Source organism: Tachyglossus aculeatus, chromosome 1 (genome assembly GCF_015852505.1).
Source record: "Tachyglossus aculeatus isolate mTacAcu1 chromosome 1, mTacAcu1.pri, whole genome shotgun sequence".
In the NCBI taxonomy this organism is placed as follows: domain Eukaryota; kingdom Metazoa; phylum Chordata; class Mammalia; order Monotremata; family Tachyglossidae; genus Tachyglossus; species Tachyglossus aculeatus.
The window spans coordinates 42908924-42936591 of record NC_052066.1 but is presented as its reverse complement, the minus strand read 5'-3'; the positions used below and the strand labels follow the sequence as shown (position 1 = coordinate 42936591).

At 44.0% G+C, this 27668-nt stretch overlaps 1 protein-coding gene and 1 non-coding gene across 2 annotated transcripts in view; both read left to right on the top strand.

Annotated features, from left to right (window-relative positions):
* Positions 1-27668, top strand: part of LOC119926622 (serine/Arginine-related protein 53-like) — a 260440-nt gene that overhangs the window by 79293 nt on the left and 153479 nt on the right. Inside the window, exon 5 of the mRNA XM_038744779.1 lies at positions 22530-22691. Coding sequence (XP_038600707.1) covers positions 22530-22691 — 162 coding nt within the window. The remainder of the gene's footprint in view (positions 1-22529; positions 22692-27668) is intronic.
* On the top strand, positions 18183-18319 carry LOC119937532. Its single transcript, XR_005454149.1, has one exon. It is a non-coding gene; the product is annotated as a small nucleolar RNA SNORA7 (small nucleolar RNA).

The following is a 27668-nucleotide window of genomic DNA, read 5'->3' as shown; positions in this document are numbered from 1 at the left end:
GCATTTAAATATTATTAAAAAAAAGATAGTGGATTTCTCAGTCACGGGTGGCAGCTTTCCTCAGAGGTCATGGGTTCAAATCCTGCCTCTGCCAATTGTCAGCTGTATGACTTTGGACAAGTCACCTAACTTTCTCTGTGCCTCAGTTACCTCATCTGTAAAATGGGGGTGAAGACTGTAAGCCCCACATGGGACAATCTGATCACTTTGTATCCTTCCCAGCGATTAGAACAGTGCTTTGTACATTGTAAGTGCTTAGCAAATGCTATTATTATTATTATTATCAATCAATCAATCAATCGTATTTATTGAGCGCTTACTGTGTGCAGAGCACTGTACTAAGTCGGCAACGCATAGAGACAGTCCCTACCCAACAGCGGGCTCACAGTCTAGTCTATTATTATTGTTGTTATTACTACTAACAATAATAGTATTAATGTAGAATTCAATAATCTAAGACCATTTCACATGTGTAAAATGACTTTTCTTTAAAGGAAAGGAGCCAGAAAAGCACACCTCAAATCTTTGAATTCCAAGTGTTTGATTTCATAGTCCCCTCACCCCTAATGCCTTTCGGAGTAGAATGGCTTGGTGCCTGACTTTGCCCCCAACCTCTTGGTGCAAGTTACTAAGCCAACCTGTGCTTCAGTTTCCTCGTCTTTAAAATAGGAATAAAATACTTGTTCTCTTAGGATAAATACTTGTGTAAAAGGGAATTTAAAATAATAATGATGGCATTTATTAAGCGCTTACTATGTGCAAAGCACTGTTCTAAGCGCTGGGGAGGTTACAAGGTGATCAGGTTGTCCCACATGGGGCTCACAGTCTTAATCCCCATTTTACAGATTAGGGAACTGAGGCACAGAGAAGTGAAGTGACTTGCCTAAAGTCACCCAGCTGACAGTTGGCGGAGCCGGAATTTGAACCCATGACCACTGACTCCAAAGCCCGGGCTCTTTTCCACTGAGCCACACTGCTTCTCTGGTTAACTTGATTTTCCCCAGCATTTAAGGTGGTGCTTTTTCAAAAAATAATTAATTCATTCAATCAATTGTATTTATTGAGCGCTTACTGCATGCAGAGCACTGTACTCAGTGCTTGGAAAGTACAATACAGCAGTAAAGAGAGACAATACCTGCCCACAAAGAACTTACAGTTTAGAGGGTTCCTCTGACTCCCAGCCATGCCATGCTTCAACAACTAGGCTTCGCTTAACACATAGTAAGAACTTAATGCATGTAATAATAATAACAATATTAATAATAATAATAATAATAATAATGCATTTTGCAATTGAATGGGTTTTTAAATTTTAAAACTCTATTTGCATGGTCTGATTTTCTTTTGGGAAAATTCTTTTGCTTTCTTTTCTAAATTCAGATAGCATTCTGCACATAAACATGTTCTGTTTGCAAATTTTATGCATCTTTTTAAAGTAAGTAGTTCAGTTTTGATATCAGTACATATGTTTGTGAGTATACTTTTTTGGCCTTCCAGGTCATCGAACTCTCAAAAAGTGGGTAACTAGCTGTATCAGGTTTAGAATTTGACTACATACCCGGCCTTTCAAACAGAAAATACAACTTTTGTCTCTAGGTCGTTTTTCTAGTTAACTTAGTTCACTTTAAATACTTGTTATAATTAGCTCTCATTGGAAGGAGCTCATCAAAATTAATGGCCCAGAGTCCTCTGTTTCCACAGAGTGATGAAAGTGATTCAGAACAGAAATCCACTATATTACACAAACGGTATTGACAGAATGTTTAGTGGCGATAAAATTTAAGGATTCAGCTGATGGTGAAGACTTTACTTGTGTGTTTATTCACATGTTGGGTATGTATTTGTGTTTGGGGACCAACGTTTGGAGGTGTGTGTTTGTGTCTCTGTGTGTGTATCCAGCCCAGTGCTATGGACGAATAGTAAGATGGAAGAAAATGTTACTTAAGTAGGTTCACACCTGAGAAGTCCCAGCTTGGATTATCTTTCTACAGAAACGTTCAGGGCATGTCACCCCCTTCCTCAAAAATCTCCAATTTTTGCCGATCAACCTCCGTATCAAACAAAAACTCCTCACCCTGGGCTTCAAGGCTGTCCATCCCCTCGCCCCCTCCTACCTCACCTCCCTTCTCTCCTTCTCCATCCCAGCCCGCACACTCCGCTCCTGTGGTGCTAATCTTCTCACTGTGGCTTGTTCTCTCCTGTCCCGCCGTCTACCCCTGGCACACATCCCACCTCTGGCTTGGAACACCCTCCCTCCTCAAATCTGCCAAACAATCACTCTTTCCCCTTTCAAAGCCCTACTGAAGGCTCACCTCCTCCAAGAGGCCTTCCCAGACTAAGCCCCCTCTTCCTCAGCTGCCCCTCCCTTCCGTGTCACCTCAACTCACTCAATCAATCAATCAGTCAATCAGTTGTATTTATTGGACACATTGTGTGCAGAGCACTGGACTAAGCACTTGGGAACTACAAGTTGGCAACATATAGAGACAGTCCCTACCCAACAGTGGGCTCTTTGTTCTTCTTCCTCTCTCCCCACCCCATAGCACTTATGTATATATGTATATATCTATAATTCTATTTATTTATATTATGCCTGTTTACTTGTTTTGATGTCTCCCTATCTTACCTGTATATATGTTTGTACATATTTATTACTCTAGTTATTTATTTTACTTGTACATATTTATTCTATTTATTTTATTTTGTTAATATGTTTTGTTTTGTTGTCTGTCTCCCCCTTCTAGACTGTGAGCCCGCTGTTGGGTAGGGACCATCTCTGTATGTTGCCAACTTGTACTTCCCAAGCGCTCTGCACAGAGTAAGCACTCAATAAATATGATTGAATGAATGAATGAATGTCTCCTTCTAGACTGGAAGCCTGTTGTTGGGTAGGGACCGTCTCTTCTGGGGAAGCAGCGTGGCTCGCTGGAAAGAGCCTGGGCTTTGGAGTCAGAGGTGGTGGGTTCAAATCCCGGCTCTGCCAACTGTCAGCTGTGTGACTTTGGGCAAGTCACTTAACTTCTCTGAGCTTCAGTTCCCTCATCTGTAAAATGGGGATTAAGACTGTGAGCCCTCCGTGGGACAGCCTGATCACCTTGTAATCTCCCCAGCGCTTAGAACAGTGCTTTGCACATAGTAAGCGCTTAATAAATGCCATCATTATTATTATTATATATGTTGCCAACTTGTACTTCCCAAGTGCTTAGTACAGTGCTCTGCACGCAGTAAGCGCTCAATAAATACGATTGAATGACTGAATGAAAGTCTGTCTGTCCCCCGTCTAGACCGTAAGCCCGTTGTGGGCAGGGAATGTCTCTTTTTATGACTGTATTGCACTTTCCAAGGGCTTAGTACAGTGCTCTCCACACAGTAAGCGCTCAATAAATATGACTGAATACCCAAAGTTTCCATGTACAACAAAGAACTTAAAAATGTTATGACGTTCTGTTAGGCAGTTTGCTCCCCTTTTAGGATATTGGTCGATTTGGAGATAGAAAGCAACTGACAAGGCTATCATGTTTCATGGCAGACTGCTCAAAACAGTGTGGTGGCGGGCCTCGGATGTCAGACCAAGTAGAATGTCTATATGGCTGTTGTGCTTTCCTTTCTCCTCTATGGCTATGAGACCTGAGACCTGAAAAGCAGCATGGCTTAGTGGACAGACCACAGACTGGGAGTCAGAAGGACCTGGGTTCTAATCCCATGATCCGCCCTTTCCTCTCCATCCAAACCGCTTCCCTGCTCCTTCAAGCTCTCATCCTATCCCGTCTGGATTACTGTATCAGCCTCCTCTCCGATCTCCCATCCTCCTGTCTCTCCCCACTTCAGTCCATACTTCACGCCGCTGCCCGGATCGTCTTTGTCCAGAAACGCTCTGGGCATGTTACTCCCCTCCTCAAAAATCTCCAGTGGCTACCAATCAATCTGCGCATCAGGCAGAAACTCCTCACCCTGGGCTTCCAGGCTGTCCATATCCTCACCCACTCCTACCTCACCTTCCTTCTCTCCTTCTCCAGCCCACCCCACACCCTCCGCTCCTCTGCCGCTAAGCTCCTCAACTGTACCTCGTTCTCGCCTGTCCCGCCGTCGACCCCGGCCCACGTCCTCCCCCAGCCCAGAATGCCCTCCCTCTGCCCATCCGCCAAGCTAGCTCTCTTTCTCCCTTCAAGGCCCTACTGAGAGCTCACCTCCTCCAGGAGGCCTTCCCAGACTGAACCCCCTCTTTCCTCTCCCCCTCCTCCCCCTCCCCATCCCCCCGCCTTACCTCCTTCCCTTCCCCACAGCACCTGTATATATGCATATATGTTTGTACATATTTATTACTTTATTTTACTTGTACAAATTTATTCTACTTATTTCATTTTGTTAATATGTTTTGTTTTTTTCTCTGTCTCCCCCTTCTAGACTGTGAGCCCGCTGTTGGGTAGGGACCGTCTCTACATGTTGCCAACTTGTACTTCCCAAGCGCTTAGTCCAGTGCTCTGCACATAGTAAGCGCTCAATAAATACTATTGAATGAATGAATGAATATGTTGCATATCTGGTGTGTGACTTTGGGCAAGTCATTTTACTTCTTTGGGCCTCAGTTAATTCATTCATTCAATCGTATTTATTGAGCGCTTACTGTGTGCAGAGCACTGTACTAAGCGCTTGGGAAGTACAAGTTGGCAACGTATAGAGACAGTCCCTACCCAACAAAGGGATCACATTCATTCATTCATTCATTCATTCAATCGCATTTATTGAGCGCTTACTGTGTGCAGAGCATTATACTAAGCGCTTGGGAAGTACAAGTTGGCAACATATAGAGACGGTCCCTACCCAACAGTGGGCTCACAGTCTAGAAGGGGGAGACAGAGAACAAAACAAAACATGTGGACAGGTGTCGTCAGAACAAATAGAGTTAAAGCTAAATGCACATCGTTAACAAAATAGACTAGTAAATAGGTACAAGTAAAATAGAGCAATAAATCTGTACAAACATATATACAGGTGCTGTGGGGAGGGGAAGGAGGTAGGTCAGGGGGGATGGGGAGGGGGAGAGGAATAAGGGGACTTTGAGAAGGCCTCTTGGAGGAGGTGAGCTCTCAGTAGGGCTCATCTAAAATGGGGATTAAGACTGTGAGCCCCGTATGGGACAGGGACTGTGCCCAACTGGCTTAACTTGTGTCTACACCAGTGCTTCGAACAGTGTTAGGCACTTAGTAAGAGCTTAGCAAGTACTAATAATAATGATGATGATGGTTTTTGTTAAGCGCTTACTATATGCCCCCCCATACACTGAACCCCCCTTTTATCTCTCCTCCTCCCCTCCCCATCGCCCTCTCCCTCCCTCTGCCTTACCCCCTTCTCCCCATCATTTGTATATATTTGTACATATTTATCGCTCCATTTTATTTGTACACATTTTCTCTATTTTATCAATGATGTGTATATAGTGTAACTCAATTTATTCTGATGCTATTGACACTTGTCTACTTGTTTTGTTGCCTGTCTCCCCCTTCTAGACTGTGAGCCCGTTGTTGAGTAGGGACCGCTTGTATATGTTGCCGATTTGTACTTCCAAGCACTTAGTAGAGTGCTCTGCACACCGTAAGCGCTCAATAAATACAGTTGAATGAATTGAATGAATGAATGAGTGAATGTGCCAAGCACTTTTCTAAGCGCTTAGAATACAAGGTAATCAGGTTGTCCCATATGGAGCTCAAAGTCTTAATCCCCGTTTTCCCAGATGAGGGAACTGAGGCACAGCCTTGCCCAAGGTCACACAGCAGACAAGTGGCAGAGTGGGGGATTAGAACCCACTGTTGGGTAGGGACTGTCTCTATATGTTGCCAACTTGTACTTCCCAAGCACTTAGTACAGTGCTCTGCACACAGTAAGCGCTCAATAAATACGATTGATTGATTGATTAGAACCCATGACTTCTGACTCCCAAGCCTGTGCTCTTTCCATTAAGCCACGCTGCTTCTCATCCCATCCTTCCATACTTCTCGTAGCATCATTCATAATAATAATAATTATTATTATTACCTGGCCCCAGTACAGAAGACATGTAGAACAGTTTCACCCATTCCATCTATGAACCATACTCAGAGCAGGACAAGATTTCCAACAACAAAGTCCTGGAATGCCGTCAGTTTTTACCACTACTGAAGCAATGTAGCAGCAGCATCGTTGTTGGTGGAATGGGAGTAGAAACCATGGGAGGGAGTGAGTTCTCCAAGGGAGAATGGAGAATAGAAGGGGATAATAATAATAATAATAATAATAATAATAATAATAATAATAATAATAATACCGATGGTATTTGTTAAGCGCTTACTATGTGTAAAGCACTGTGCTAAGCGCTGAGGAGGTTACAGGGTGATCAGGTTGTCCCACGGGGGGCTTACTGTTTTAATCCCCATTTTACCGATGAGGTAACTGAGGCCCAGAGAAGTGAAGTGACTTGCCCAAAGTCACACAGCTGACAGTTGGTGCTGCTGGGATTTGAATCCATGACCTCTGACTCCAAAGCCTGTGCTCTTTCCACTGAGCCATGCTGATCCAGAACTGACCCTTAAGGGACTCAATCAATCAATCAATCGTATTTATTGAGTGCTTACTGTGTGCAGAGCACTGTACTAAGCACTTGGGAAGTACAACTTGGCAACATATAGATACAGTCCCTACCCAGCAGTGGGCTCACAGTCTAAAAAGGGGAGACAGAGAACAAAACCAAATGTACTAACAAAATAAAATAAATAGAATAGATATGTACAAGTAAAATGAATAAATAAATAGAGTAATAAATATGTGCAAACATATATACATATATACAGGTGCTGTGGGGAAGAGAAGGAGGTAAGATGGGGGGATGGAGAGGGGGACAAGAGGGAGACTCCTACTGTCACAGAATGGGAGGCAGAGGAGGAGCCTTTGAAAGAGACTAAGAAGGAGCAATCGGAGAGACAGAAGGAGAACCTTCTAGATGTGTCGCCAATTTGTCCTTCCCAAGCGCTTAGTACAGTGCTCTGCACCCGGTAAGCGCTCAATAAATACGATTGAATGAATGACTGAATGAACCAGAAGACAAGGGTCAGCGAAGCCAACGTCGGATCATGTTTCAAGGAGAAGCGGGTGGTCCACGCTGTCAGAGGCGGCTGAAGGGGCGAGTGGGATTAGGATGGATTAGGGGGTCATCGGAGCTGGCGAGAAGAAAGGCAGATTCTGTGGAACGAAGGGGGTGGAAACCATATTGGAGAGGGTCAAGGAGAGAAGTGGAGGAGAGGAAGTGGAGGTGGCAGGTGTAGACAACTTGTTCAAGAAGTTTGGAGAGGAATGGTAGGAGGTAGGTAGTAATAATAATAATGATGGCGTTTATTAAGCGCTTACTATGTGCAAAGCACTGTTCTAAGCCCTGGGGAGGTTACAAGGTGATCAAGTTGTCCCCCGAGGGGCTCACAGTCTTAATCCCCATTTTACAGATGAGGGAACTGAGGCACAGAGAAGTGACGTGACTTGCCAAAGTTACATAGCTGACAATTGGCGGAGCCGGGATTTGAACCCATGACCTCCGACTCCAAAGCCCGGGCTCTTTCCACTGAGCCACGCTGCTTCTCTTAGAATCAGGTAGACTGTGAGCCCGTTGTTGGGTAAGGACCGTCTCTATATGTTGCCGACTTGGACTTCCTAAGCCCTTAGTACAGTGCTCTGCACACAGTAAGCGCTCAATAAATACGATTGAATGAATGAATGAGGGAAATGGGGCCATAGCTAGAGGGAGCTGAACTGCTTGCTGTCTTTATATGGATGATTCCCCAATTTACCTCTCCAGCCTTGACTGCTCTCCTCTTTTTTTTTTTTAAATGGTATTTGTTAAGCACTTACTATGTGTCAAACACTAATCTAGAAACACTGCAGTAGACACAAGTTAATTATGTTGGACAGAGTCCCTGTCTCTCATGGGGTTTGCAGTCTAAGTACTGCTCTGCAGCTTCGCATTTCCTCCTGCCTTCAGGACTTCTCTACTTGAATGCTCCACCGGCACCTCAGTCTTAATTTGTCCAAAACAGAATCAATCAATCAATCAATCAATCGTATTTATTGAGCGCTTACTGTGTGCAGAGCACTGTACGAAGCGCTTGGGAAGTACAAGTTGGCAACATCTAGAGACAGTCCCTACCCAACAGTGGGCTCACAGTCTAGAAGGGGGAGACAGAGAACAAAACCAAACATATTCACAAAATAAAATAAATAGAATTAAGTACTGCTCTGCAGCTTCACATTTCCTCCTGCCTTCAGGACTTCTCTACTTGAATGTTCTGCCAGCACCTTAGTCTTAATTTGCCCAAATCAGAACTCCTCATCTTCCTCCCCAAGCCCTGTCCTCTTAAACACTTGATACTGAACCAACCCTCAGTCCCACAGCAATCAATCAATCAATCAATCGTATTTATTGAGCACTTACTGTGTGCAGAGCACTGTACTAAGCGCTTGGGAAGAACAAGTTGGCAACATATAGAGACAGTTCCTACCCAACAGTGGGCTCACAGCACTTATGTACTTGTGCGTAATTCATTTTAGCATCTCCCCCTCGACCTCCTAGGAGATAGGGAATAGGTCTACCAACTCTGCTGTACTCTCCCAAGTCTTTAGTACAGTGCTAAGCATACGGCGCTCAATAAATGCCATTGCTCGATTACGAAGACAAATCTGGTTTAGGAGTAGGGGATGGGCATTCGCCTGTGAAGAGCTTTTTTGGTTTGAGTTTTTAAAATCAAGTGGTAGAATAAGCTTCATGCCCAGAGGTAGCACAGGGACATTTAACTTATTTATTTATGTTAATGTCTGGGCAGAGACTGCGTCTTTTGAAGTGTTATATTGTACTCTCTCAGGTACACTGCTTTGCACAGAGTAAGCGCTCAGTAAATATGAATGAATGAATGGCACATCCATCCTTCATTCAAAGTGAATAAACTGGAATGTGGCTGTACTTGAGTAGGGACTGTCTCTATATGTTGCCAACTTGTACTTCCCAAGTGCTTAGTACAGTGCTCTGCACACAGTAAGCACTCAATAAATACGATTGATGATGATGATGTACTTGGGTTTATAATACCTTGATCTAGGCAATATCACAGAATTGAATTTCCACTCCTTTAAAAAGATGGAAAAAATCAACTTCATGATGTCTTTCCGGGTGCTCTTCGCTACTATTCACTACTGTTCAGTTCTAACCCCGGACACTGAAATTGAGCCATGTTGCACCTTATTTATGTAATTTTATCTTCCTGTCAAAGTAATCTCTTGAAAATAGAATATGTTCTTCAGCTTCGTGCACCTAGTAGTGTACATTTTAAGATACATCTACCCCATAGTCAGTAGCCACTGTTGTTTTTTCAATGTAAGTTCTTTTGCATTCTCTCAAGTGCCTAGTATAGTGTTTTGCTTACAGTAGGTATTTAGCACATACTGTTATTTTAAGGTATTTGTTAAGCACTTACTATGTGCCAGGCACTGTACTGAGTGCTGGGGTAGATACAAACTAGACTGTTTGGACACAATCCATGTCCCACACGGGGCTCTCAGTCATTGTTTGACGAGGAATGATGGATTGAAGCAGTGTGGCTTAGTGGATAGAGCATGGGTCTCAGAGTCAGAAGGACCTGGGTTCTAATTCTGACTCCGCCACTTGTCTGCTATGTGACCTTGGACGAGTCACTTAACTTCTCTGTGCCTCAGTTACCTAAACTGTAAAATGGGGATTAAGACTGTGAGCCCCACGTGGGACAACCTGATTACCTCGTATGTACCCCAGCGCTTAGAACAGTGCTTGGCACATAGTAAGCACTGAACAAATACCCTAATTATTATTATTGTTATTATTATTATTAAGTCCTTCATTTCTCTGTGCCTCAGTTCCCTCATCTGTAAAATGGGGATTAAGAGTATCAGCTCCATGTGGGACGGGGACTGTATTCAACCTGATTAACTTGTATCTACCCCAGCGCTTAGAACAGTGCTTGGCACATAGTAAGCGCTTAACAGATACCATCATTATTATTAACAAGTTCCACAATTATTATCATTATTATTGTTGACTATGAATGGAAAATGCATTATTGAGAAACAGCTAATTGAGAAGTGTTTTCCCAACTCCCATTCCACCTCTTCATTTTTTAGGGATAGGTGGGATAGGTGTTCTCTTTGAATTTTGAATCATTCTCTTTGTTTCCTTTCCCTTGTTATTGCATTGAATTCATTCATTCATTCTTTCATTCATTCAATCGTAATTTAGATGATATCAATTTTAGAAGTCAGTAATTCTCCTTTATTGTGAACTGCCGGGCATATTTGGACCACACAGATGCTTACTAACAGGAAGTAGTAAAATGTGGAAAAGTAAAAAGAAATTTAAATTTTGGGTGATTTGAGTTTACTACCAACTCCTTTTCTATTTTAAAATCAATTCTGGGGAGAAAATTTCTCTGAAACCAATATTTGTTTTTAATTTTAAAACTATTCAAAGTTGTTATTCTTTCAAAGTCCATTAAGTTGACAGTTTTCTTATGGTAAAGAAAACAGGGACCAGACTAACCTTGTTGTAAGGGTTAAATAATTTTAAATTTGTATTTTTATACCAACTTCTATGCAAAGACATTTTGAAGTTTCATGTCTGTTATTGAAGTGGAAAAGCAAATTATTTTGCTAGGGTGTTTTTCAACCATTCTAGACGTGCTTAGTTTACCTGTGAGCAATTGATAAATACTTTTTTGTTTTTCAGGTTAGGAATACACAAAAACACACACACACAAGTATATGTATACTTTATATGTGTGTATATATATACACAATTATATGTATATATATGTATACATATGAATATTCTTCTTATAGAACATGTTGAATTGATCAGTCAATTAACGAAAAATTCCCCAAGGCGGTTCCTTTATGAAAGGTTTTCTTGATCAGTGATGAACCTTTCAGAAGATTGGCTAGTAAATTTTATAGCTAGTAACGGCTACAATTGTATTTTTATTTAACAAAACAGGTAATGAATAATATATTATTTGCTTAAATGCAAAGTATAGAGAATTTTTGTTCCTTAATAACAATTTGCATTCCTGGAATTTCCCTTCTAGTAATTTTTTTGGGTTTTGAGCTAACAGTCTTTCAGAGATTGTTAACAATTAAAATAAGCACAGTTTTTATAAGTGTCAGCTAAGAACTTGATCCAACCTCATAAGGTTTCAATATATAATGTAGGTAGCTGCCAATCACCAAAGAATTCAATTCTGTTGCCCAGTTCCTCTTTTTTTTATACCATTTATTGTGTTGTGATTTTGATTAGATGTTTGTGGCAAGTATGGCCTTTCAATGCCGTTTTCATATTTAAAGTATAATTTAAGGACAGTTTAAAGTACATTTTTAGATTAGATCCTACCCAGAAAATGAAGTCCAACGTACTAACCCAGCGTAATTGGGGGAAATATTAAACGACACTGACCTCATTTCCTTTAGAACAATGAAAATTAATAGTTTCACGTTTTATTAGGCGGATAGTCCAGATGTAGTGTACATTTAATTAAGTGTAGTTTCCTTTGTGTTATGGTATGTGTATCTGTTTTTTGTCGCAAATTCTTTCTAGTTTTACAGTTTTCCACATGTTTTCTTTCACCGTTTATGATTTTTTCCAAGTAAAGCTATAAGGATTTAAATCACTTTAGCATGCAGCAAAACAGTTCCTATTCAAACAATAAACGCCATTTTAAAGGGCCCTTAGATCTTCTGTCACTTCATAAATATAAATGTATAAAAACATTATGCAGTTGTAGTGCCCACCTGCTAATTAAATTCAGATTTTTCCCCAACTTGTTTCAAAATCGGCCTATTTGTTTCAACTTCGTCTCGGTTCAGAATGCATATGGTCCATGGGAAGCTAATTACGCTCATGGAGCAGCTGTTAAATTTAGTGCAACTAATTTTATCCAATATTTTACATTTTAATTGATTACCTGTGAAGAAATTAGCAAATTAGCACTTATCGTGCAGTAACTGAATGGACGTTTATGGCGACTTTCAGTTTTACAAGCCAACCAAGCATTGATGGAATAAAGGCATTCTGTAGGATTTTAGATGGGAAAGTTACTGGCGAACCTCGATTGTCTGGTGTGAGAATTTAGGGAGACTGATGAGTGATGCCGAGCATCTGTGTGTTCTGCAACATAGACATGCGAAGCAGATTGGAAAGTAATAGTTTTTTCACAGAATTTTGGTAACATATGGGCTTATCTGGATCTAAGAAGCCTTTGAAGAGCTTTGAACTTGACTAAATGACTTAACCTTTGGCATAATGGGTGGGTCATATGGCTTTTTCCCTTCATTCCCCCTCCCCGCCCTTTTTGCTGGCATGTCATACTTCATCTTGGCCTTTCCCCCCTCTTGTCGAAGTAATGCCTTCATTTAAAAATTTGGAGACCCGGCTTTTCAACAGGAATGACGGGAAGATTTAGTTAGGATGCAAGGATGCTTTTAAATGGAATGGCTCCGCCGCTCCGTCGGCGGTAGTTTCACCGGTGATATTTATTGAGCGCTTACTGTTTCTGTAACAGAGTTTTGCAAATCGCAAGAAATTTTTGCCAAAATAGTGGGCAGAGTTACCTCCCTCTAGATTGTAAGGTCGTTGCGGGCAGGGAACCTGTCTACCAACTCTGTCGTATCGCAGTCTCCGGAGCGCTTAGTGCGGTGCTTTGCACACAGCACGTGCTCGATAAATACCATTGATCCATTGGTTGATTGATGTCCTTATTTATGTCAGATGTGTTCGGCGTGAAGCGCTTCTTTAACCATAGTACTCTAAAAGGCTCTTAGAGTGAATGGATATGTTCCTATTTACTGCTGAGAGTCAGTTTAAGCTGTATATAACAACATGGTTTTAACCTTTAATGTGTATATGTAGTGAAACTATGCCGATGTTAATTTCGTTCTTAATGAAATTTTAGATTAACCGTTACATTGTTGACTGTGAGCCAGTTGTTGGGTAGGGACCGTCTCTATATGTTGCTAATTTGTACTTCCCAAGCGGTTAGTACAGTGCTCTGTACACAGTAAGTGCCCAGTAAATACGATTGATTGATTGTTGATGCTACTGATGCCTGTTTCCTTGTTTTCATGTATGTCTCCCCCCTTATAGACAGTGAGCCCGTTGTGGGCAGGAATAGTCTCTCTTTGTTGCCGAACTGTGCTTTCCAAGTGCTTAGTACAATGCTCTGCCCACAGTAAGTGCTGAATAAATAGGACTGAATGAATAAAAATGAATGAATTGCTTTTTTCATGAAATTTAGCCATCTCTATGTGAGTCCCATGTGGGACAGGGACAGTGGCCACTGAGATTATCATATAATAATGATAATAATTATAGTATTTGTTGAGTGCTTACTACATGGCAAGCACTGTTCTAAGCATTTGGGGAAGCTACAGGGTAATCAGTCCAGATGCAGTCCCTGGCCTGCCAGGGGCTCACAGTCTAAGTAGGAGGGAGAACAGGTATTGAATCTCCATTTTACAGATGAGGAGACTGAGGCAAAGAGAAGATAAATAACTTGCCCAAGGTCATATGGGCAAGCGGCAGAGCTGGGATTACAACCCAGTTTCTCTGACTTCCAGGCTCTTTTAATGGTAATAATAATAATGATAATAATAATACTGATATTCATTAAGCACTTACTATGTGCCAGGCACTGCACTAAGCGCTGGGGTGGATACAAACAAATCGGGTTGGACACAGCCCCTGTCCCACATGGGGTTCACAGTCTCAATCCCCATTTTCCAGATGAGGTACCTGAGGCCCAGAGAAGTGAAGTGACTTGCCCAAGGTCACACAGCACACAAGCAGTGGAGCTGGGATTAGAACCCATGATCTTCTGGCTCCCAAACTCGTGGTTTATCCAGCACACCGTGCCCTTTACACTAAGCCATACTGTTTGTATGTATCCCAGCGTTTAGTACAGTGCTTGACACATAGTAAGCACTTAAATACCATCGTCATCATCATCTAAGGAATAACTAGGAAGCCTGTTGTGTTTTGTTGAAGAGAAGCAACGTGGTTGAAGAGAAGCAGCGTAGTGGAAAGAGCACGGGCTTGGGGGTCAGAGAACGTGGGTTCTAATCCTGACTCTGCCACTTGTCTGCTGTGTGACCTTGGGCAAGTCATTTGACTTTTGTGTGCCTCAGTCTCCTCATCTGGAAAATGGGGATTGAGATTGTGAGCACCACTTGGAGCAGGGACTGTGTCCAATCCAATTTGTTTGTATCCACCCCAGTGCTTAGTACAGTGTGAGCCCCATGTGGGACAACCTGATTATCCTCTATCTACCCCAGCGCTTAGAACAGTGCTTGGTGCATAGTAAGTGCTTAACAAATACCATAATTATTATTCTTATTATTATTACAGACAGGGTATAGGTTAAAGGGTTTATCTTGATGTGTGACTGTTTTATTTAGAAATTTAACTGTCATAGATTCATTCATTCATTCATTGTCGTATTTCTTGAGCGCTTACTGTGTGCAGAGCACTGGACTAAGCGCTTGGGAAGGACAAGTCGGCAACATACAGAGACGGTCCCTACCCAACAACGGGTGCCGTTATCATTCATTCATTCATTCAATTGGATTTATTGAGCGCTTACTGTGTGCAGAGCACTGTACTAAGCGCTTGGGAAGTACAAGTTGGCAACATATAGAGACGGTCCCTACCCAACAATGGGCTCACAGCCTAGAAGGGGGAGACAGACAACAAAACAAAACATTAACAAAATAAAATAAATAGAATAGTAAATATGTACAAGTAAAATAGAGTAATAAATCTGTACAAACATATATACAGGTGCTGTGGGAGAGGGGAAGGAGGTAGGGCGGGGGGATGGGGAGGGGGCGAGGAAGGAGGGGGCTCAGTCTGGGAAGGCCTCCTGGAGGAGGTGAGCTCTCAGTAGGGCTTTGAAGGGAGGAAGAGAGCTAGCTTGGCGGATGGGCAGAGGGAGGGCATTCCAGGACAAGGGGAGGACGTGGGCCGGAGGTCAACGGCGGGACAGGCGAGAACGAGGCATGGTGAGGAGATTAGCGGCGGGGGAGCGGAGGGTGCGGGCTGGGCTGGAGAAGGACAGAAGGGAGGTGAGGTAGGAGGGGGCGAGGGGATGGACAGCCTTGAAGCCCAGGGTGAGGAGTTTCTGCCTGATGCATAGGTTGACTGGTAGCCACTGGAGATTTTTGAGGAGGGGAGTAACATGCCCAGAGCGTTTCTGCACAAATAGGTATTGCAGACTGACGTAGGGATAATAAGGCCTTCTTAGAAGAGAAGTGAAGTGACTTGCCCAAGGTCACACAGCAGACAAGTGGTGGAGCCGGGATTAGAACCCACATCCTCTGACTCCCAAGGCCACGCTCTTTCCACTAAGCCATGCTGCTTCTCATTGCTTCCTGGGCTTTCATATGCTTTCTTGGCCTAATATAAACCATCAAATTTGGGCCTTCTTAGTAACTTTCTTCAATGCCCTTCCTTATTTTGTTTCAAAAACTAGTTTGCCACCACCCGTGGCTCTTGATCAAGATGGGGAAACAAAGATAGTGAGGATTCATCCCAGAGCTTAGTAGGAAAAATAGCCAGTGGCCTGAATTCCGTGCTATAATGGTCTAATGTTGACTTTATCAACTTTTAGACTGTGAGCCCGCTGTTGGGTAGGGACCGTCTCTATATGTGGCCAACTTGTACTTCCCAAGCTCTTAGTACAGTGCTCTGCACACAGTAAGCGCTCAATAAATACGATTGAATGAATGAATGAAGAGAACAGCTCTCTCCTAGGACTCTTTGAGCAAGATGTTAGTTCCAGAAATATTTCCATCATATAGACTCGCATAATTGCCTCCACTGGGTAATTTTTCATGCATTCATTCATTCATTCATTCAATCGTATTTATTGAGCGCTTACTGTGTGCAGAGCACTGTACTAAGTTGGTAACATATAGAGACGGTCCCTACCCAGTAGTGGGCTCACAGTCTGGAAGGGGGAGACAGAGAACAAAACAACACGTATTAACAAAATAAAATAAACAGAATAGTAAATATGTACAAGTAAAATAATTTTCCCCCGACCCCCCCGCCCCTAATTTTTAAGGAGGAAATGGAAGACTATTTTAGTAAGCGGGGATAGCAATGTACAGCGTGGCTCAATGGAAAGAGCACAGGCTTTGGAGTCAGAGGTCATAGGTTCAAATCTCGGCTCTGCCAATTCTCAGCTGTTTGACCTTGGGCAAGTCACTTCACTTCTCTGTGCCTCAGTTCCCTCATCTGTAAAATGGGGATTAAGACTGTGAGCCCTCCCTGGGACAACCTGGTCACCTTGTAACCTCCCCAGCACTTAGAACAGTGCTTTGCACATAGTAAGTGCTTAAATGCCATTATTATTATTATTATTATTATTATCATGTAGGAGAAGCAGTGCTCGACACATGATAGGTACTAAACAAATACCATTATTGTTATTATTATTGTTATCATTAATGGAATTAGTTAAGCTCTATGTTCCACGCACTGTACTGAACGCTGGGTTAGAAGCTAATCAGTTTGGACATGTGTCTCACTTGGGGCTCACCCTCATTTTATAGAAGAGGTAACTGAGGCACAAAGAAGTTTAGTGACTTGCCCAAGGTCACCCAGCAGACAAGTGACGGGGCTGGGATTAGAACCCAGATCCTCTGACTCTCAGGCAGCTGTTCTTTCCCCTAGGCCATGCTGCTTCCCATTATAATAATCATGGATTATTATTACACCCTCTCACTCTTGGGTTGGGCCGCCGACTTGGATTACCCTCATCCCTCTGCAGATATTTCAGACATAACGATAATTATGGTATTTGTTAAGCATTTACTATGTGCCACGAGAAGCAGCGTGGCTCAGTGGAAAAGAGCCCGGGCTTTGGAGTCAGAGGTCATGGGTTTGAAGCCCGGCTCCGCCACATGTTTGCTGTGTGACCTTGGGCAAGTCACTTCACTTCTCTGAGCCTCAGTGACCTCATCTGTAAAATGGGGATTACGACTGTGAGCCCCACATGGGACAAGTTGATCACCTTGTATCTCCTCCCCAGCGCTTAGAACAGTGCTCTGCACATAGTAAGCGCTTAACAAATGCCATTATTATTATTATTATTATTATTCTAAGTGCTGGGCCCTTTTTTAAGACAGCTGCCTGACCCTTGTTTAAACCCTTCCCAAAATCCCACCTCCTCCAACAAATCTTTCCCAGTTAATTCCCAGCACTTCGCCACTACCACCTCTAGCACAGTGTATTTATTTGTACTCATTCATTCATTCAATTGTATTTATTGAGCGCTCACTGTGTGCAGAGCACTGTACTAAGCGCTTGGGAAGTACAATTCTTCATCTGCATTTGCATATTTAAGTATTAACAGCAGCTGAGAAGCAGCGTGGCTCAGTGGAAAGAGCAGGGGCTTTGGAGTCAGAGGTCAATCAATCAATCAATCAATCGTATTTATTGAGCGCTTACTGTGTGCAGAGCACTGTACTAAATGCTTGGGAAGTACAAGTTGGCAACGTATAGAGACAGTCCCTACCCAGCAGTGGGCTCACAGTCTAAAAGGGGGAGACAGAGAACAAAACCAAACATACTAACAAAATAAAATAAATAGAATAGATATGTACAAGTAAAATAAATAAATAAATAAATAGAGTAATAAATATGTACAAACATATATACATATATACAGGTCATGGGTTTGAAGTCCGGCTCCGCCACATGTCTGCTGTGTGACCTTGGGTAAGTCACTTCTTGGAGCCTCAGTTACCTCGTCTACAAAATGGGGATGAAGACTGAGCCCCACGTGGGACAACCTGATCACCTTGTATCCCCCCCCAGCGCTTAGAACGGTGCTTCACACATAGTAAGCCCTTAACAAATGCCATCATCATTATTATTATCATTACAATCATTTATTTTTGTTAATAAATATTTTTGTGTCTACCTCCAATCAGTGTGTCAGCTCATTGTGTTCAGGGAACATGCCTTTTTTTTGTCAGTTGTATGTTGCCAGCTTGTACTTCCCAAGCGCTTGGTACAGTGCTCTGCACACAGTAAGCGCTCAATAAATATGAATGATTGATTGATTGATTGATTGTGCTTTCCCAAGCCCCTCTCAGGGTCGCAACTGGAGAGTTTCCAGTCCTCTCCCAGTCTCGACTACGGGAGGGAGAGTCGAGCAGAGGCCACCAATTCCATTCCTTGCTCGGGCAGTGGCTAGCGAGTGGAAGGCAATCTGCTACAAGTCAAAACTCCCCTTCATTCATTCATTCAATCGTATTTACTGAGCGCTTCCTGTGTGCAGAGCACTGTACTAACCGCTTGGGAAGTCCAAGTTGGCAACATATAGAGACGGTCCCTACCCAACAGCGGGCTCACAGTCTAGACGACTGTGCTGTGCTGGGCAGCAGCGGCTTAGGACAGAGTTGAAGGTGGAGTGTCAGGTTTACTGCGCGGAAGAAGGCAATGTTGAACCACTTCCGTATTTTTCCCAAGAAAACTCAATGGATCCGCTACCAGAACGATTGCAGATGGAGGTGGGGCGTTCTGGGACAGATGTTTCCATGTTGTCGCTACGGGTCGGTGGCCACTCGCCAGCATAAGGCAAGACTTCCCCAAGTGTTTAGTACTGTGGAGAAGCAGCAGCGTGGCTCAATGGAAAGAGCACGGTCTGTGGAGTCAGAGGTCATGGGTTCAAATCCCGGCTCTGCCGGTTGTCAGCTGTGTGACCTTGGGCAAATCACTTAACTTCTCTGGGCCTCAGTTACCTCATCTGTAAAATGGAGATGAAGACTGTGAGCCCCCTGGGGGACAATCTGATCACCTTGCAACCTCCCCAGCGCTTAGAACAGTGCTTTGCACATAGTAAGTGCTTAATAAATGCCATTATTATTATTATTTTTGTCATCATCATCATCAATCGTATTTATTGAGCGCTTACTGTGTGCAGAGCACTGTATTAAGTGCTTGGGAAGTACAAGTTGACAACATATAGAGACGGTCCCTACCCAACAGTGGGCTCACAGTCTAAAAGGGGGAGACGGAGAACAAAACCAAACATACTAACAAAATAAAATAAATAGAATAGATATGTACAAGTAAAATAAATAGATAGAGTAACAAATATGTACAAACATATATACATATATACAGGTGCTGTGGGGAAGGGAAGGAGGTACGATGGGGGGAATGGAGAGGGGGATGAGGGGGGTGCAGTGCATTTATGCAGTGCATTCATTCATTCAGTCACATTTATTGAGTGCCAGCTGTGTGCAGAGTACTGTACTTGGCACTTGGGAGAGTACAGTACAACAGTAAGCAGTCACATTCCCTTCCCACAGTGAGCTTACTTAGTGGGCACTCAGTAAATACCACTTGTCTTAATAATAATAATAATAATAATAATAATAATAATAATAATAATGGCATTTGTTAAGCACTTACTGCATGTGAAGCACTGTTCTAAGTGCCAGGGGAGATACAAGGTGACCAGATTGTCCCACGTGGGGCTCACAATCTTCATCCCCATTTTACAGATGAGGGAACTGAGGCACAGAGAAGTTAAGTGGCTGGCCCTAGGTCACACAGCTGACAAGTGGCAGAGCCGGGACTCGAACCCATGACCTCTGACTCCCAAGCCCGGGCTCTTTCCACCGAGCCATGTCTCGTCTTACGCTGTCGAGTCGTCTCCTGCCCATAGCGAAGCCACGGACACATCTCTCCCAGACCTCCCCGCCTCTATCAGCAATAGCTCTGGTAGTGTATCCGTGGAATTTTCTTGGTAAAAATCCGGAAGTGGTTTAGCATTGCCTCCTTCCGCGCAGTAAACTTGTGCCGAATAAACTTCCGCACAGAACCCAATTCCAGAAGGTTCTGTGACCAGCCCAACCCCGCCGCGCGTCTTTCTCCAAGCGCGAAGGAGTGCGTGTAGCAGCGTGGCCCAGTGGAAAGAGCCCGGGCTTTGGAGTCAGCGGTCATGGGTTCGAATCCCGGCTCCGCCACATGTCTGCTGTGTGATCTTGGGCAAGTCACTTAACTTCTCTGAGCCTCAGTTACCTCATCTGTAAAATGGGGATGAAGACTGTGAGCCCCACGTGGGGCAACCTGATCACCCTGTATCCTCCCCAGTGCTTAGAACAGTGCTTTGCACATAGTAAGCGCTTAACAAATGCTTATTATTATTATTATTATTATTATTATTATTATTATTATTATTACTGGGGCTGGAGGGCAGTCTGAAGCCCCCGTCTAGACTGTGAGCCCACTGTTGGGTAGGGACCGTCTCTAGATGTTGCCAACTTGGACTTCCCAAGCGCTTAGTACAGTGCTCTGCACACAGTAAGCGCTCAATAAATACGATTGATTGATTGTTGGGTAGAGACTGTCTCTATGTGGTGCCAACTTGTACTTCCAAGCGCTTAGTACAGTACTCTGCACACAGTAAGCGCTCAATAAATACGATTGATGATGATGTGCAACAAAACAAGAACAAGTTGACTCCATCTCAGAGCTTCATTTTAGACTGATTGATTGATTGCAGGGCCCAGGGGACTGAGTTTGGGCCTGAGGGGACCCTGAGGAGCCCATGGCGAAGGATGGGGAGAGGTTCGCCAGGATGCCAGCTGTGGCATCCCACATGGCATCCCTTCCTCCCCCTCCCCATCCCCCCCGCCTTACCTCCTTCCCCTCCCCACAGCACCTGTATATATGTACGAATGTTTGTACGCATTTATTACTCTGTTTTATTTGTACATATTCTATTTTGTTAATATGTTTGGTTTTGTTCTCTGTCTCCCCCTTCTAGACTGTGAGCCCACTGTTGGGTAGGGACCGTCTCTATACGTTGCCAACTTGGACTTCCAAGCGCATAGTCCAGTGCTCTGCCCACAGTAAGCACTCAATAAATACGATTGAATGAATGAATGAATGTCTCCGTCCTCGACTTAGTACAGTGCTCTGCACACAGTAAGCGCTCAATAAATACGATTGATGATTGATGATGACTTTCTCCCGTGCCGCTGTTGCCCAGCACGGGTGGGTTTTAATAATAATAATAATGTTGGTATTTGTTAAGCGCTTGCTTTGTGCCAAGCACTGTTCTAAGCGCTGGGGTAGATACAGGATAATCAGGTTGTCCCACGTGGGGCTCCCAGTCTTCATCCCCATTTTCCAGATGAGGGAACTGAGGCCCAGAGAAGTTAAGTGACTTGCCCGAGGTCACTGGTTTTGTAGCAAGGTTTTGTAGCAAGGTTTTGACTTGTAGCAGATTGCCTTCCACTCGGTAGCCACGGCCCGAGCTAGGAATGGAGCGGAATGGACAGATGTCTGCTTGACTCTCCCTCCCATAGTCGAGACCGGTAGAGTGTGGGAAACTCCCCAGGTTTGACCTCTCCTCCTCTCCTCCTCCCCATCCCCACCGCCCTATCTCCTTCCCCTCCCCACAGCACTTGTATATATTTGTACAGATTTATCACTCTATTGATTTTACTTGTACATATTTACTATTCTATTTATTTTGCTAATGACGTGCGTATCGCTATAATTCCATTTGTTCTGAGGATTTTGACACCTGTCTACGTGCTGTGTTTTGTTAGACTGTGAGCGCATTGTTGGGTAGGGACCGTCTCTATATGTTGCCGACTTGTACTTCCCAAGCGCCTAGTACAGTGCTCTGCACACAGTAAGTGCTCAATAAATACGATTGAATGAATGAATGAGAGGGGGAAATACCACTGCTGCCACTTTTATTGGCAATATTTGTTGAGTTCCTACTGTGGGCTGAGCACTGAACTAACAACTAGGCAGAGTACATGGGAATAAATAGTGTCCTTGCCCTCAAGTCACTGTAGTATTTTTATCATCATTGATGAATTGTGGCCTATTTAGAGACATGATGTTATTTAATTATATAGACTGTGAGCCCACTCTTTTAGACTGTGAGCCCACTGTTGGGTAGGGACTGTCTCTATGTGTTGCCAACTTGTACTTCCCAAGCGCTTAGTACAGTGCTCTGCACACAGTAAGCGCTCAATAAATACGATTGATGATGAACTTCAGGTTCTCCTAAGGTATACTATGTCCTGGAGGTTAATTTCCTCCAGTTTTGGTAGATGACATAGGGCCTTCGTATTTCCCTTGCACAAGTATCCTGAAAAGGGCAATAGAGAAATCAGAGAGAAAATACAGTAATATGAATGAATTGAGGTAGAGCAGAATTTGTATTTTAAGATATTTTAATTTTGCTTTTATGGACTCTTCATTTGATGATTTTTGTACAAACACTTAATTCAGATACTCATTTAACAACATTTCATCATTTATGAGATATTTTACAGTTGTGTTGCACTTCCTTTTCACTCACTTTGAAGAGTAAGTGTACCAGATTGAATATAACAGCACGACTGACCTTAGCCGAAAATTGTACCAACGGTACGCCATATCTTATATTTTCCCACAGATCTCGGTCTCGGCCTCACCCGCGTTCTCACAGTCGGAGCAGTGAGAGATCGGGTCACCGAAAAACCCACAGCCCGTCTCGTGAACGAGAAAGGCGTAAAGGCAGAGAGAAAGAAAAACGTGAAAAGGGGAAAGAAAAGGAATTCTACAACTTGAAGCGTGGGTAAGTGAAAACCGCGGCCTCGTCTCCTCAGGCCCCCAAAGCCTTGCAGCAGTCTCTGCCCCTTCCTTCCTCTCCCCCTTGTGCCCCTCTCCATCCCCCCATCCTACCTCCTTCCCTTCCCCACAGCAGCTGTATATATGTATATATTTTTGTGCATATTTATTACTCTATTTATTTATTTATTTATTTATTTTACTTGTACATATCTATTCTATTTATTTTATTTTGTTAGTATCTTTGGTTTTGTTGTCTGTCTCCCCCTTTTAGACTGTGAGCCCACTGTTGGGTAGGGACTATCTCTATATGTTGCCAATTTGTACTTCCCAAGTGCTTAGTACAGTGCTCTGCACATAGTAAGAGCTCAATAAATACGATTGATGATGATGATGATGTCCCGGGCCAGTCCCTGCCACCCTGCAGTTCTGGGGTACCCACGTAGTTGTGGCTGGAGGAGTAACAGAGCAAAAGGGCTGTTTGGGATAAAAAAAAAAAAGGAGGTGGGAAAGAGGGACCGTTTGGGAATTTCAAGATGGAGGACTAGTGGGGTGGAGCTTGGGTAGATGGAACCACTGTTTTGTCGTCTGTCTCCCCCTTCTAGACTGTGAGCCCACTGTTGGGTAGGGACCATCTCTATATGTTACCGACTTGTACTTCCCAAGCGCTTAGTACAGTGCTCTGCCCACAGTAAGCGCTCAAGAAATACGATTGAATGAATGAATGAATGCAAACTGGATGGCCTCAATCAATCCATCAATCAGTCGTATTTATTGAGCGCTTACTGTGGGCAGAGCACTGCACTAACCGCTTGGGAAGTCCAAGTTGGCAACATCTAGAGACGGTCCCTACCCAACAGTGGGCTCACAGTCTAGAGCAGCTCTCTGAGGGATCCAGAGTCTGGAACCTGTATAATGATGATGGTATTTGTGAAGCGCGATGTGCCAACCATTCATTCATTCAGTTGCATTGATTAAGCGCTTACTGTGTGCAGAGCACTGTACTAAGCGCTTGGGAAACTACAATACAATAATAAAGAGGGGCAATCCCCGCTGCAGAAGGTTCCCTCACTGACATGCTCAGGCATATAATATTAGCCAAGTTCCTTTGCAGTCACACCAATGATGGCATTGGCCTGCCCAGAAGAAACCACGGAAAGAGGGAAATCGAGGAAAACGGTTGCAGCCCGCCTGTTACTGGAGGCAGCAGAGGGGGTGAAGAATTTACGTTTAGTATGGGGAGGGGATTAATCTCTGTTCACATGTCTCACCCTAAAAGCAGGCATCTTTCCCTTAGGCATATCTTGAGAACAGAGAAGGCTGGAGGAATGGGAGAAGAGCAGCAGCGTGGCACAGTGGAAAGAGCTTGGGCTTTGGAGTCAGAGGTCATGGGTTCAAATCCCGGCTTCACCAATTGTCAGCCGTGTGACTTTGGGCTGGTCACTTCACTTCTCTAGGTCGCAGTTACCACATCTGTAAAATGGGGATTAAAACTGTGAACCCCTCCCATGGGACAACCTGATCACCTTGTAACCTTCCCAGTGCTTAGTACAGTGCTTTGCACATAGTAAACGCTTAAGAAATGCCATCGTTATTAGTGGGAATGTAGTAGATGCTACCAGTGGTACAAAGTAAAACAAAGTGTCTTCATTTTAACAATAACAATTATAATAACAATAGCATTTGTTACTTCATTCCATCTACAAAGGACTGTACTAAGCACTGGGATAGTAATAATAATAATTATGGTATTTGTTAAGCACTTAGAATGTGCCAAGCACTGTTCTAGGCTCTGGGGTGGATATGAGGTGATCAGGTTGTCCCACGTGGGGCTCACAGTCTTAGCCCCCATTTTACAGATAAGGTAACTGAGGCCCAGAGAAGTGAAGCGACTTGCCCAAGGTCACACAGCAGACAAGTGGCAGAGGCGGAATTAGAACCCACACTGTCTGACTCGGAATGCTGTTCTCTTGCCACTAGGCCATGCTGCTTCTCAGGGGTATCTCAGCCGTAGATACAAGACATTCAGGTCATTCATTCGTATTTATTGAGCGCTTACTGTGTGCAGAGCTCTGTGCTAAGTGCTTGGGAAGTACAAGCCGGCAACACATAGAGACGGTCCCTGCCCAACAACGGGCTCGCGGTCTAGAAGGGGGAGACAGACGACGAAACCGAACGTGGAGACGGGTGTCAAAACCGTGCTGGCGTTTGCTGAGGTGTCTTGGTGGCCAGTCACCGGGGAGGAGGCCGAGGTCTGAGAAGAAGGAGAAGGCGCGGTTTTGCGCCCCCGTCCCCCACCCTCTCCCGGAGGCCATCCCTGCGCGGACTCTTGTCTCCAGGACCTCACCCCCTGGAAATAGACTGTGAGCCCGCTGTTGGGTAGGGACTGTCTCTATATGTTGCCAACTTGGACTTCCCAAGTGCTTAGTCCAGTGCTCTGCACACAGTAAGCGCTCAATAAATACACTCGATACAAATTGTATCAATAAATACAATTGATTGATTGATTGATTGGAAAGAGTAGCCCGTCCTCCCCTCCTCAGGCCCCCCAGGGGTCTGGGAGCTCTCGTCCACCAGGCCGAGATCCCCCCGGGGCCCGACAGCTGGCCCGGGCCGGGTCCAACCCAAACAAGACAGATAGGGCCGAGCTGGCGGGCCTGTGGGACCTGACTTTATCAAGGGACTTTTAGACTGTGAGCCCACTCTTTTAGACTGTGAGCCCACTGTTGGGTAGGGACTGTCTCTATATGTTGCCAATTTGTACTTCCCGAGCGCTTAGTACAGTGCTCTGCACATAGTAAGCGCTCAATAAATACGATTGATGATGATGATGATGAAGGGCGGGAAAGGGGAGCGGCAGCCGATCCGGCAGTCTTTCCGAGTCCTGGTTCCCAGGCCCGGGGGAGGGAGGTGGCTTTGGCCTCTCCCCATCCCACAGGAGTGATAACAATAATGGTATTTGTTAAGCGCTTACTACGTGCCGAAGCACTGTTCTAAGCGCTGGGGTAGCTACAAGCTAATCAGGTTGTCCCACGTGAGGCTCACAGTCTTCATCCCCATTTTGCAGATGAGGCAACTGGGGCACAGAGAAGTTAAGTGATTTGCCCAAAGCCACACAGGTGACAAGCCCACTGTTGGGTAGGGACTGTCTCTATATGTTGCCAACTTGTACTTCCCAAGCGCTTAGTACAGTGCTCTGCACACAGTAAGCGCTCAATAAATACGATTGATGATGATGATAATGACAAGCGACAGAGCAGGGATTAGAAGCCTGCTCTTCCGCTCTTTCCGCTAAGCCACACTGCTTCTCCCAGCTGGCCCCCCGGACTTTTTTTTTTTTTTTGATGGTACTTATTAAGCGCTTACTATGTGCAAAGCACTGTTCTAAGCGCTGGGAAGGTTACAAGGTGATCAGGTTGTCCCACATGGGGCTCACAGTCTTAATCCCCATTTTACAGATGAGGGAACTGAGGCCCAGAGAAGTGAAGTGACTTGCCCAAAATCACACAGCTGACAATTGGCGGAGCTGGGATTTGAGCCCATGACCTCTGACTCCAAAGCCCGGGCTCTTTCCACCGAGCCACACTGCTTCTCTGACTTGGCCCAGAAACCCGTCTCCCAGGAGTGGGAGTCCTGCTGCAGGACGTTGGAGGCCCCGGTGCAGGAGAAAAGCGCTGGAATAATGGTATTTGTTAAGCGCTTACTCTGTGCCAAACAAAGCACTCTTCTAAGCACTGGGGTAGATACAAGTTATCAGGTTGTCCCACATGGGGCTCACAGTCCTTAATCCCCATTTTCCAGATGAGGTAACTGAGGTACAGAGAAGTGCCGAAAGTCACCCAGCTGACGATTGGCAGAGCTGGGATTCGAACCCCGACCTCTGACTCCCAAGTGGGTGCTCTTTCCACTAAGCCACGCTGCTATCTATTCTATTTATTTTATTTTGTTAGTATGTTTGGTTTTGTTCTCTGTCTTCCCTTTTAGACTGTGAGCCCACTGTTGGGTAGGGATTGTCTCTATATGTTGCCAATTTGTACTTCCCAAGTGCTTAGTACAGTGCTGTGCACATAGTAAGCGCTCAATAAATACAATTGATGATGATGAAGGAAAAAAGCAGGAAAACAAAGGAAGCCCCTCTCTTTTTTTTTTAGCGTGTCTACCTGAGCGCTTTTTTTCTAGCCATTAAATGTTGGTCCTCAGTGTTGACTTAGGGTCATTGCATTCAGTCACACTGGGATTGTCCTTTTATATTGTTGGCTGCAATCGACTGAAATAAGTTTAAGGAAGAGTTCATTTTTAATTATCCCTTCTTGCGTTGTTTGATTTTTTAGAAAGGTCGATCCTACTTTCCAATAATAAAGCTGTGGAAAGTAAGAAAAAAACTGAGGCCTTCCTGAAATGTTCAGTATATTAATATAGTATCTGATTGAGTCTCTGGGAGGAGAACTCCCTACTATTGCTTCTCAAGATCCAGCACATACGAATTTCAGGCTTTGAAACCTTTTAATCCTGCCAGATTGCTTTAAAAAGGGCTCAAGTAGTTGTGGTAGTCGTTAAGCACTTACTACTTTCCAAGTTCTGTACTAAAGCACCGGTCTAGAAGTTAGAAAATCACGGGGTCTAATTCCGGATCCTCCACCTGTCTGCTGTGTGGCCTTGGGCAAATCACTTCACTTCTCTGGGCCTCAGTGACCTGAAATGGAAAATGGGGATCAATCAATCAATCAATCAATTGTATTTATTGAGCGCTTACTGTGTGCATAGCACTGTACTAAACGCTTGGGAAGTACAAGTTGGCAACATATACAGTCCCTACCCAACAGCGGGCTCACAGTCTAGAAGGGGGAGACAGAGAACAAAACCAAACATATTAACAAAATAAAATAAATAGAATAGATATGTACAAGTAAAATAAATAAATAAACAGAATAATAAATATGTACAAACATATATACAGGTATCAACAGAGAGAAGTGTGTAAGTG